Source organism: Ascaphus truei, chromosome 2 (assembly GCF_040206685.1).
Source record: "Ascaphus truei isolate aAscTru1 chromosome 2, aAscTru1.hap1, whole genome shotgun sequence".
NCBI classification, from domain to species: Eukaryota; Metazoa; Chordata; class Amphibia; order Anura; family Ascaphidae; genus Ascaphus; species Ascaphus truei.
Window position 1 is genome coordinate 356,367,035 of NC_134484.1, and position 13,330 is coordinate 356,380,364.

At 40.1% G+C, this 13,330-nt stretch overlaps 1 protein-coding gene across 7 annotated transcripts in view; it reads right to left on the reverse strand.

The window, feature by feature from the left end:
- SATB1 (SATB homeobox 1) overlaps positions 1-13,330 on the reverse strand; it is a 187,256-nt gene that overhangs the window by 68,872 nt on the left and 105,054 nt on the right. For 3 of the 7 annotated variants that reach the window (XM_075586914.1, XM_075586911.1, XM_075586907.1), the window contains exons 1-6: positions 10,644-11,501; positions 7,371-7,606; positions 4,211-4,387; positions 3,454-3,580; positions 2,594-2,717; positions 2,272-2,346 (exon numbers count right to left, since the gene is read on the reverse strand). In XM_075586914.1, coding sequence (XP_075443029.1) covers positions 2,272-2,346; positions 2,594-2,717; positions 3,454-3,580; positions 4,211-4,387; positions 7,371-7,581 — 714 coding nt within the window. In that variant the 5' untranslated portion in view covers positions 7,582-7,606; positions 10,644-11,501. Of the gene's footprint in view, positions 1-2,271; positions 2,347-2,593; positions 2,718-3,453; positions 3,581-4,210; positions 4,388-7,370; positions 7,607-10,643; positions 11,502-12,940; positions 13,325-13,330 lie in introns of those variants that run through there. The other 4 variants (XM_075586909.1, XM_075586910.1, XM_075586913.1 and 1 more) reach the window with 4 other exon arrangements.

A 13,330-nucleotide genomic window follows, 5' to 3' on the forward strand; every position in this document is an offset into this window, starting at 1 on the left:
TGTGCATAATCACCCAATTAGCCAATAAAACCACTGAAAAGTCTGCAAAAATCATGAGCTGCACAGGAGTGTGAATGTGCCAATCAGAATGCAGAGACAAAACATGTTGCTCCAGACAACAGTGGATTGGCCAGTCTTCTGCATATACTGCGGGCTGACGTCAGTAAATGGGCTGGTCCGCCTCCCTCGATCGTAACCCTAACAAACAGCGCATGTCAGTTGTATAGGGTCCTCCGTAGTTAGGGATGTCACGTGGGCGGGTGCAGAAGACTGGTCAATCCGCTGTCGTCTGGAGCAACATGATATGTCTCTGCATTCTGATTGGCACATTCACACACTCCTGTGCAGCTGATGATTTTCATTGACTTTTCAGTGGTTTTTATTGGCTAATTGGGTGATTATGCACATTGGTGGAGGTATAAGTTACTGTCACGTTCATTTGAACACTACACAACCCTGAGGAAGACTCCGTTTGGGGATCGAAACGTTGGTTTGAGTGTCTGTATTTCTTCAATACGTCGTCTAAAATTTACCCCTCATGCGCCGTCTCTTCTTACTGGACTACAATCTGGTGTGTGTGTGATATATATATATTTATATATACATATTTATATATATATATATATATAAATATATATATATATATATATATATATGTATGTATGTATGTGTGTATAGGTGTGTGTGTGTGAGTATATGTGCGAGTGTATGCATGTGTGAGTATATGTGCGAGTGTATGCGTGTGTGAGTATATGTGCGATTGTATGCGTGTGTGAGTATATGTGCGAGTGTGAGTATGTGTGAGTGTATGCGTGTGTGTATGCGTGTGTGTGTATGCGTGTGAGTGTATGCGTGTGTGAGTGTATGCGTGTGTGAGTGTATGTGTGTGATTATATGCGTGTGTGAGTATGTGTGAGTATATGCGTGTGTGAGTATGTGTGAGTGTATGCATGTGTGTATGCATGCGTGTATGCATGTGTGTGAGTGTATGCATGTGTGTGAGAGTATATGTGTGAGTATGTGTGTGAGTATATGCGTGTGTGTGAGTATGTGTGAGTGTATGCTTGTGTGTAAGTATATATGTGAGTGTATGCGTGTGTGTGAGTATATATGTGAGTGTATGCATATGTGTGAGTGTATGTGTGTATGAGTAGATGTGAGAGTGTATGAGTAGATGTGAGTGTATGAGTATATGTGAGAGTATGAGAGAGTGCGTGTGTGCATGCATGCGTGTGTGCATGCGTGTGTGCGAGCGTAAGTGTGTGCGTATACATGTATATGCGTGTGTATACATGTATATGCGTGTGCGTATACATGTTTATGCGTGTGCGTATACATGTGTGTGCGTATACATGTATATGCGTGTGTGTATACATGTATATGCGTGTGCCTATACATGTATATGCGTGTGCGTATACATGTATATGCGTGTGCGTATACATGTATATGCGTGTGCGTATACATGTATATGCGTGTGCGTATACATGTATATGCGTGTGCGTATACATGTATATGCGTATACATGTATATGCGTGTGCGTATACATGTATATGCGTGTGCGTATACATGTATATGCGTGTGCGTATACATGTATATGCGTGTGCGTATACATGTATATGCGTATACGTGCGCGTGCGTATGTGTGCGCGTGTTTGCTTGCGCGTGTGCATGCGCATGCATGCGCTTGTGAATGTGTGCGCAAAAAAATTATTATTTGCGGCAGATGGGTTAATTACAGTTGCAAATATAAAATATCAAGAAACCAGGGAAACTGCAATCTATTCCCTTGAATGTGGACAAATTCCAGTCGTCATACAAGTTACCAGCCTCCAAAACCTGCAAACTTGTAAAAAAACAGACCTAAGCACCAAGAAATTGTGGAATCAGGTTTGTCTAAAGTTGTAGACCACTAGTATACTGTACCATTGAAGAGTGTTGTACAAATAAATGCCATATATTCCTGTAATACATATATTTGAAGGACAAACAAAAAGGAATTGGTCTTTGACAGTAATAGTAAGCATACACTTATCAAGCCATCAAATACAGTGTAATGGGTTGATCGTGACAAATTAGATAGCACTGGTAGTAGAGTAAATATAACAAAGCCTAATCTAAACCTCCTCCCAGTCATTCAAAAAGATCAGTACTTAAAGACCAGATTTCAATGGCTTCATTTTATTACTAGAATATTTTAATTAGATTATATGACAGGATTCTAATTGTGTTGCCTGTAATTATTCCGATTCCCATGAGGAATCTTTTTCTCACCTTTTTACCGCATACATAATTCATTGCTTTGGCGTAGACTTGTATACCAACATGGGCTGTCCAAAATAAATTTTCCTACAATAGTGGCCAAAAGGAAAAGCATTTACACCAAGCAGTGTAATAGCAATTTCATCACAGGACTGGTGAAATCCTACTTTAGAGGAGATCATTCGTTATACATTGTTGTACACTTATGTACATTTCCTAGAGGTGGGCAATAACCTGACAACATCCAAGGCACCATTCCTCAGAACATCATATCAGCTTTTGGATTGCTAACAATGCATTTATATCATTTTTCAATCCTTTTAAAGCTTAATACCTGTGAAAGGGGGCATTCCTTAGCCAACGAACTCTGGTTCATATCTTTCAGTAAGGCCTTCAGAGCATTTCTTACCGTTGTGTGGGACCACTGCTCAGGAGGCAAGTCTTCCAGTTTAGGGCAACTATTAGAGACAGATTAGAGAAGGGATTATTACAAGATTGCATCCTGCTGCAGAACACTCCTTTAAGACAGACAGATTTCATTTTGCGCATCAAGCAGATGCATCTGGAGATTGCTCTCGGTCTCCTGATTGTTCCGATTAGTTAATTACTTTATACAACACATCTGCTGTATTGATGCATGAATTATACATCAGCTGCATGTGGCGACTATTTTTTCATGTTACTTCTACCTTCCTGCTCTGATGCGCTTGGTAAAACAATTTAAGGTGCAATGCCTTCTCACAACTGATCATAAGAAAACAGGCTTATGTTAACCATCTTTTTTTTATCTAAAAAAAAAAAAAAGTAAGAAGAATTTACCATCTTAGATTACATTAAAATTGGTGAAGTCATTCTTTTACAGAATGTACCCAGATGGCATGGTTCAGGATATGCAAAAATATTTTTCCGTTAAGTACACTTTATGTAAAATACCCATTTGTAATGCATGCATACAATTAATTGGCTAAATATAACTCATTATATATAGCAAGATTTTTAAAAAAAATGTGCATCAAGGACAAGAAAAACGCTTCAGTGTCTTTAAACTTTGATTTTTAGTGCCATGAAAGAGACAAAAAGGGAGACAGCATATCACTACACACCCTCTAAACAGTGTAATGTGGGAATGAAACACATCTGGTGCCAATAAGCAACAAAGCTGTAAACTTCCCTTTGTATCTAGTTATGACTCACCTGTGTAGCTGTATTTTCAGTGTGACCACATGAAACACATCTTGCAGCATGTCTGCTACAGTAGCATCGGGAGCATCTGTCACATAGGAGAGAGGAACCGGATTCCACTTCCCAACCTGGATTAGCCCTGCTCCACACAGAATTTAAAAAAAAAAAAAAAACAGAAGAAGGGACGCCATCAATAATTTTCACAAGGAAAAAAAAAAAGAACTAAAGATAAAATAAATATATATATATTCACATCTTAGTCTATAGAAATTAATAACAAAAAAGCTAAATTACAGTTTTCAAATAGCTGTAAACATAATCAAATCAATCTAGATTTGATGGCTCCGCAGTAAATTCAAGACAAGTGCAAAACAGGAAGATGTGGCAAATTACATTGCTTAAACAATAAAACGTGAAAAATAGAAAGGAAACACATCTAGGTATTCAGTCATAAATGCAAATTGACTAAACATTCCATCTGCTCAAACATGCTCAGCATTTCCTCCCAGATCCTCAGTGGAGAAAATTATTAAGGTCAATAGGCATGCTAATGATTCAGTGATAACATTTTTAAGTCCCATACAACTAGTCACATTAGCTACAATTTGGTACCCAAAAAGTTTCACTTTTTTTATAGGAGAAAAACAAAAAAAGTATCATCATTATAAACCCCTGCAAAAAGGTAACAAGCATTAAAATAAAAACAAAAAAACAAAACAAAGAAAAAATTGAAGATTTATAAATTTCCTGCAGTTGTTTACACATTTACCTTTGGCCTGGGCAGCTGCACTGTGAGAATATCCAAGAGACAGCAGAGCCATTTCAATTAATTGGTTGAAAAGCATGTCCTTCCTAACCAATACAAATTCTGCATGCTCCTCTTTGCAGTCATACTCAATGGAATTTTCATAATGTTCCACAACACAGAAAACTGGAAGCATATTGCCTATTTATATGAAAAAAAAAAGATACACAAAATCAATAGCCAAATTTGTAATTTAACTTTGTGCATGCATTATAGCTACAAAATAATAATTAAAAAAAAAAAAGCTTCAGCAAAGCATTTAAAAAACATTGCGTACCAAAATATGAAAAAACTACAGTATATAACTATAGATCACCCAGCTGCATATTACGTATTCGTTCTAGAAAATGGTAAATAATTGCTTGGGAAAGCGAAAGGAAATAGTTGATAGAGGACCAAGTAGTAGTTTGCCTCTGTCCTCTTCTATGTTGTAACTACAATGCGGTGAGAATTCTGCAGATGTCTTATAAAAAAAAAAACATTACTCATGACATCTAACCGATGTCTCTCCCCATTTCAAAAACTTCACAGCTGAGCCAAAAAAGTTACATGACCACACTGCAGTTAAATCAAAGAATTTGCTCTATAACAACTGGCATTGCAACACAACACATGACAGCCCAATGGAAACAACTGAAAGGTAAGACAATCCCAGTAGCCAAGTGATAATTTTAAGTAAGCGTGTAACAAGAATGTCGACACTTCAGCTTCCAGAATCATTTCACATTGGTTTAGATGCTGTGCTTACATTTTACTAGTGCATATATCATTAATGCAAACACACGATGCGCAATAAAGAGATATTTAACCCTTGCACAGTCATGAAAGGGAAGTTAATTAAATCAAGAGCATCAATATTAATTTTTACATTTTACATTTATTAGTTTTGTTAAACATGTTAACGTTTTTATTTAAAAAAACTTTTTATTCACCATCTACATTGTCTACACTTACACAAGCATACAAATAATGTGCCACTAGATTTCTGCAAGTACTGTATTGTATATTTAGCCAATGCAATCCGGACTGAAATTTAGGCTTCAAAGCAGAGGCTCTCATGCAGGCTGGCAGCGTATAACGAGGGGCCATCATCTCATCACTGAAGATGACAAGGTTTACAGTACTTTAACAGGGCACACAGGATCTCCCATTAATCACACCATTTTACTGTTTCTATAAGCAATGCCCCCTAAACCATTGACACTCAACGTGTAGGGTGCCTAATGTGTACTTTAAACAGTCATTTGTTGCAGGATGCTGGAGATTTTCTGAAAATCCTTTTATGTGGCACCCGATCATTTCCCATATTGGTCTAAACTTCTGACTGGCTCAATCATAGATCAGGGAGCCTTTACAGTAACTCATATGGCCACAGGCCTGTCCAGCTCAGAAGGTGCTAGCACCCAAAGAGGAAAATATGCAAATATAAAAAAAAAAACATAATTTATTTCAAACAAGAACATTTCAACATGTACAAAAGAACTAGCTATTCTTCGGACCCTCAATAAAACCTTTAACCTTCTCACAGGTATTGATTGTATGTATTTTGGATTAGTTTAAGGTATTGGAGTCAAATGAAGCGGTTCCTGTGGATGTTGCAGCAAGTACATCTCCTTTCCATGTCAATACCTACTGTACATGAGGTAATGCGAGGAAAGTATCAAATGGCAACAAACAATAGGACTGCATTTTGTCAGGGTAACAAGTGCTGTCCACTTCTGTGATTACACAGCAGCACTGTCAGATTGCTGATCTCTCCTGACCCAACACTTGGCCAACCCACTAAGTGCAGCAACTTTATAAGCGTCCAGCATTGCAAAAGGCGAGCATTGGTCAGGGCTAAAAATATAAGATGATTTCAATCTGAAGGCACTGTTAGAGCTTTTGCTGAAGGTTTACGAGTCTATGTAAACAACACGTCTGCTATAAGGAGCAGTGAAGTCTGTAGAATCCTTGTCTAAAACTGTCCTGGCATTAAAGTTTGCTGTACAAATATCACATAATACCAGAGACAGCTGAAATCTCCTATTTAGGAATTTATAGAACTTATATGTTTGTAGGCGTCAGAAAGTCCTTTTATATAGCCTTGGTTCAGCTTCTCAGTACAATATTAATGCACTCTGTTTGAAAAGCCATAATAAATTATCTTTTTAATGCTCTTACCCTGGCATTCTTAAGATGCATACATTCTTGGCAAACAATCAATAAATAGGGTAATCGTGAACAGAGGCCAAAGAATTTGCTGAAGTGCTGTTTTTGCATTTTAATAGATAAAGATCTAACAATACCAACTGCTGTCTGTTCATTTTAGGATCAATATATGCTTTGTTTTCGCCAAACAGAATGAAAAATGAGTGATTGTATGATAAATGTTGCACATTGAATACAATGAAATTCCACTGCCTTCAACTTTGTACTTGAAATTATCAGTTGTCTGAAGAGAGGGGGAACACAAACAGAAAAAAAACACATTGCAATCCAAACCAAAAGAAAAATGAAACATCCATACTGTCGTCACTTTTCATTAGTACCATTTTTTTTTAATATCTCTGAAGTTTTCATAAATAAAATGTAAAGTGTAGCAATCAATAAAGTGCATACTGTTTGAAAATGTTTACTTATTTTGTACAAGTGTATGCAGTGCACTGTCTACAGTATGTAAAACTGTGCTCATGATTGACTAAAATGTCAAACTTTTTTCTCATGTGTCACCTTTGAACAGTTTCAGTAAAACTAAGACAGAATGTCAACCTGTTACAAAAATAATATCTGCTTCTAATCTCACTGTAGAAGCAAAACTGATCAAAAATGTTCTAAACGGTTTAATAAATAAAAATGATTCAACACTGCTTGACAAAATAAACTCATGTATAAATCCGACTTCTGCACAGAAGTGTTCTACCAAGTTAAACTGGGTCCCCTAATACAAAACCCAAAAAATGAAATGTCACACTTAAAAATTGTGCTAAGAAATATATGTATGGAGATACCCAAGCTCCCTGATCAAATGTAAATAAGAAAAGTCAAGGCAATATCACTATAGGTTTTGTATCACATTAGAAAATGAATGGAATGACTTACAAATGGAGATTTTTTTGTTATGAAGTATTTAGTAAAATGTTACCTTTTCTGATATTTGTCTTCATCATGTGCGCAGCGTTTTTAAGTGGCACTCCTTGCATTTTCCCTCCTGTGCTTCCAAGTCTTACTCTTCCTAGAGGACTCCCATTCTGCTCAAGGCGGGCAATTTTGGCTGGTGGACCATTTGGATCGTTTACATTGTTAGACATTTCTGAATGTTCTATCCCCTGAGTTGTCTCGTTCGAATGATCCATACTCAGTCCCGCCTCTAAGGATCACCTGGCACACACAAAAAAAAAAAACAAGTATTTATAAATCTATGATGCATGCTTGTCTTTTGCAGCAATGATTACCAATATTACACGTGCAAAAATTATGTACATATACGTACTTGGTCATAATTAAGAGCGAAACACTGTTTGAACAATGTAATCTTAGCGAAGAACACACATCTCAACGAAACCCGGCCCATTTTAAATTAATTGCAAAGACTTAACATTTGGGAAACCGAGTGTATTTAATATATTACGACTAGACCCCTGAACACAGAGTGTATTCCGGAATACATACATTTGTTAACCACAAAAAAACAACATCCTATACAAAGATATTTCTTACCAGTTCTGACAGTGAACAAAATTGCACTGTCAATTAGGAAGGAAACATTTGCAAAGTTTAGGCAGCAAGAATGTCTGGACTTTAACCCTTTCACTACTATGTTGGCTAGGCTTTGCCATTTGCTACCTGTTCCTCTGCAGTAAAGGTATTACATTCAGCTTTATTTAATTTCTACTTTGAATGCACGGTTGAAACAGGCACTACTATATTTAAATAATAGCACAAATGAGGAAAGTGACATCTCCATGTTATATCAGATGCACATATAAAATTGAAAAGATGTGATATTATAGACCATCATTGATACTCTTATGCAATACCAAAAGTCACTGTCTGCGTGAACACATTTGTGCATTCCCAGAGTTACACATAATTGCCGTTATGTCGGATTAAAGGTTTGTATTGTATGAAATATACATTTTTAAATGCTGTGCTTATGTTATTTATTCTGAATAGAAACGTGAATACCATAACATTGTGAGTGAGCATTTTGCTATTGGGATGTTACATTACACATGCATGCTCTTCCAAGCGCAGCTTCACAAAAGTTGGTCAGAGAGAGGGCCCTTCAACTTCTAAGGGTAGTCATTTGTAACACTCATAACATTAGCAGAATTAGAAGTCTTTGGGTAGAATGAATGTATTCTACATGGCACTTGGTAGTGGGCAATTAAAATAACCGTCTTGTTCAACAAGATGTTATCCCATCTATTACTATGCTATTCTAGAATGTAAAATGTATGAATACTAATAATAGAGGCAACATGTTTATAAACTGGAAATTATTTCTTATAATTACAAACTCCGTCCATAAGCACTGTAAAACAACATTTTATATAGTTTCCCTCTTTTATGTTAAAGAATTGAGTACTTGGCCAGATACCATATGAAAAATTATTATACTCTGTATATAGATATTCTTTAATTAAAAAGTGTACTTATCTCTGCACTATAAGGCAGGCATAATGAGATCCCAATTTGTTAGCAGTAACCTTTGCTCTGAATTATAACCCCTCCTTTAATAATGCTTAATTTAAATATTTTTATTACATTTATTTAAAGATGGACCAGAGATCAAATATATTAGTGTTGCATTCTTAGTAATGTCCTACCTTTTATTCAACTTAAATGAAAAAAAGTGTGATTTCGGCTTGTAGGACAAGTTAATATCTGCGTACTATTTTTTTTTTAAAAAGATACCATCTTACTTTTTGGAGTTTTTCAAAGTCATCAGTAATGATCTAACTGAAGCCTGGATGTCAGACATTGAATTTGCATAGATTAATGGCTGGGATTGTCAATTTCAATTGGTACAGTACAAAAAAAATATTTGGCACAACTCAGCTGTCCATATTGATGTGTAGAATTCGAACACTGAACATCCTTGTTAAAAGCTTCACAAAACAAAAGCAAACTCAAATGTGCATAAAACACCTAATTTACTTATTTAAAACACTATGCCCAGGGCTAAAGTTCACCAAGATCTCAGTTACAAATAATGATGAGCAACAACAAGCACAGCTTGGCCACAATGACAGCACAATGCTGTAACTATTATCTGTAGTTATCCCTGTCAGACAGAGCTTATTTCAGCTTAACCCCTTAACTGCACAATGGGCCAGCAAAGCAATGCTTCTCAACACCCACTCGGCTATTCAAAAACAGCAAAAATAGGAAAATTAACATTTCCATAGAATTAATTTGAACAGTGCCGTTTCTGTGCTGACAAGGGGGGGAGGGGGGGGGGGAATAGGCAACTTCTACAGCGGAGAACGTCATGCCTGACATTCAATAGCCACTGTTTCGCATGATAAAGGTGGAGGAGATGTATTTAACCTGCACAGGTAGAACAGGAGCAACTTGTGCCCACTGGAAACAACTGGGTTAATATGTCAAGCTCATGATTATGATTGACGATGCTACCAAGGAAATACCACACAGCAACTTTTTTTAACATGACACGAGTAGCAACTTTTCTCACGCAATGAGCGGGATAATATTGTGCAGGTGCTTCCAAAGGGTAAAAAACGAATGGCTACAATGATCTGGTACACACTGAAAAGGGGTAAAATGGCCAGAGGAAAATTGCTATTTATTAGGATATAATCGTAATATGCAATCATAATACTGTATATAGTGTATATAATTGAAGTATCTAAGCAAGGTGTGTGTGTATTAAAAATGTGTAAAATAAATATCTACCGTATATATTATCTATATTTAGATATAGATACGGTGTATATAGTTCTCTGTGTAAAATATGCATAACACAGTTATGACAGGAGTAATAATACAACTATAAGATAATGAAACATCAGATTATACAAATGTAACATCAGATTATACAAATTGAAACAGTAATCTTCTAACCTGAGTTTAAAAATAAATAAAAAAATAAAAAAACTTTTAAGCTCTGCTGTCCCAAAAGTGAAGGCACCCAGAGTGAGTGCCATTAGTGCAACAAGCCACATTAAGGCAGTGGTAACGTTGCAGCCCCACTGCCTATCACAGGTTGGTGAAAGCTTCATTCCGTGTGACTGCCACAATCCCAGCCAGGATTTCCCCTTGACCTTTCAGAGAGACAAAAGAAGCAAAGTGCCATCCCCGAAACAGAAAGTCTCCACACACAGATCGCGCGTGAGGTGACCCTCCCAGGAAGAGAAATAAACCCCAGCACATTACAATAAATGAAACTCACCACTTCCAAACTTGACAGCATAGAAATCTGAGAAAGAAAACCCCCGATTTCCTCGCAGTTGGTTTCTGGAGAGGTTCAAACGTGGGATTTCTTAGGTCCTTTTTTTTTTTGCAGCAGCAGCAGAACTGAAGATAACTTCCCCTAAAAAAATGTGTATTTTTTTTGTGTGTTTGTGTAATGTTTCTTAATGTGTTTCCCCTGCGCGGGGGGAAGGGTAAAAATCAACGTTAATGAGTAACCATGAAAACAATGTGCAATTACAGCACAGCAAAACAGTCACACAAAAAAAAAAAACACATCAAAAGGGGGGAGGAAACCGGATATACAAAATAATAATAAATAATAATAATGTGACATGAGAAATGCTTAATAGAGGAAGCGAGGAGGAGCAGCGGCGGCAGCAGCTGTGAAAATGATGTCGGGAAAGGTGTCCGATAAGATTGCTATTCCAGATAAGATGAAGTGCACCGGCCGCATAGTTGTTGAGTTCCCTTCACTGTGGAGATGAATGCAAATACCATGATCGGGGGAGGAAAATAAATAATACGAAAGTCAGGGGGCTGCAGAGAGAGTGTCAGTGTCATCCAGCAGCCCCAAACCCCGACACAAGAAACATACACACAAAAAAATAAATTAAAAAAAAAAAAAAAACTTTCTAGGTGGGTAAAATGGTAGTAATAAATAATAATAATAATAAAGGCAAGATTAATAAGAAAAAAATGAAGATGCAAAGTGGTGGTACTGGCTGCCCACTTTTATTTGAGCTTGTGCAGTCCGGAGAAATGGAGCTAGGTAGACAGACCTGCTTGTTATCATGTACAGTACAAGTGGCTGGGAGGCAGGTTTGGGGGGGAAGAGTTGAATGGGGGGGGGGGGAAGAGTTGAATGGGGGGGGGGAAGAGTTGAATGGGGGGGGGGGAAGAGTTGAATGGGGGGGGGGGAAGAGTTGAATGGGGGGGGGGAAGAGTTGAATGGGGGGGGGGAAGAGTTGAAGGGGGGGGGGAAGAGTTGAAGGGGGGGGGGAAGAGTTGAAGGGGGGGGGGGAAGAGTTGAAGGGGGGGGGAAGAGTTGAAGGGGGGGGGGAAGAGTTGAAGGGGGGGGGAAGAGTTGAAGGGGGGGGGGAGAGTTGAAGGGGGGGGAGAGTTGAAGGGGGGGGTGGAGAGTTGAAGGGGGGGGTGGAGAGTTAAGGGGGTGTGGAGAGTTGAAGGGGGGGAAGAGTTGAAGAGGGGGGGGGAAGAGTTGAAGAGGGGGGGGGGGGAAGAGTTGAAGAGGGGGGGGGGGAAGAGTTGAAGAGGGGGGGGGGAAGAGTTGAAGAGGGGGGGGGGGAAGAGTTGAAGAGGGGGGGGGGGGAAGAGTTGAAGAGGGGGGGGGGGAAGAGTTGAAGAGGGGGGGGGGGGAAGAGTTGAAGAGGGGGGGGGGGGAAGAGTTGAAGAGGGGGGGGGGGAAGAGTTGAAGAGGGGGGGGGGGGGGAAGAGTTGAAGAGGGGGGGGGGAAGAGTTGAAGAGGGGGGGGGGGGAAGAGTTGAAGAGGGGGGGGGGGGAAGAGTTGAAGAGGGGGGGGGGGAAGAGTTGAAGAGGGGGGGGGGGGAAGAGTTGAAGAGGGGGGGGGGGGAAGAGTTGAAGAGGGGGGGGGGGGAAGAGTTGAAGAGGGGGGGGGGGGGAAGAGTTGAAGAGGGGGGGGGGAAGAGTTGAAGAGGGGGGGGGGGAAGAGTTGAAGAGGGGGGGGGGGGAAGAGTTGAAGAGGGGGGGGGGGGAAGAGTTGAAGAGGGGGGGGGGGAAGAGTTGAAGAGGGGGGGGGGGAAGAGTTGAAGAGGGGGGGGGAAGAGTTGAAGAGGGGGGGGGAAGAGTTGAAGAGGGGGGGGGAAGAGTTGAAGAGGGGGGGGGGGAAGAGTTGAAGAGGGGGGGGGGGAAGAGTTGAAGAGGGGAAGAGTTGAAGAGGGGGGGGAAGAGTTGAAGGGGGGGAAGAGTTGGAGGGGGGGAGAGTTGGAGGGGGGAGAGAGTTGGAGGGGGGGAGAGAGTTGAAGGGGGGGAGAGAGTTGGGGGGGGAGAGTTGGAGGGGGGGGAGAGTTGGAGGGGGGGGGGAGAGTTGGAGGGGGGGGAGAGAGAGTTGGAGGGGGGGAGAGAGAGTTGGAGGGGGGGGAGAGAGAGTTGGAGGGGGGGGAGAGAGAGTTGGAGGGGGGGGAGAGAGAGTTGGAGGGGGGGAGAGAGAGTTGGAGGGGAAGGAGAGAAATGTGGGGGGTGTAGAAGGAGAAAAATAAAATAAACCAGAAGCCAGAAAAGTAAGATAATCTCACTCACTGAGACTCCCCCCCTCTCATCCGAAGATTGAAGAGGAAAGAAAAGGGGGAGGAGGAGGTTATTCAGAGGAAACCGGTCAGTAGTTTCGCGAAATGAAGGGAAAAAATGACGCTGGTCAGAGTCCTAGGTTTGTGCTGCTCCCCTCGCTCGGATTCGTGCATTATTAAAGACACCAGGCACGGAGATAATAATGAGTTGTTGCTGTTTGCTTGTTGTATTTTGTGGTTTGGTTTCCCCCCCCTCCCCAGGTCGGGGTTGCTGCTGCTGGATGTCAGACAGGTCGGTAGATCAGTGAGTGGTGTGTCTGTTGTGTGTGTTTGTTTGTCCAGAGCTGCTTTGCTTCTCTCTCTGCGTTTGTGTCCCCATTAAATTATTAGTTGTATTGACTCA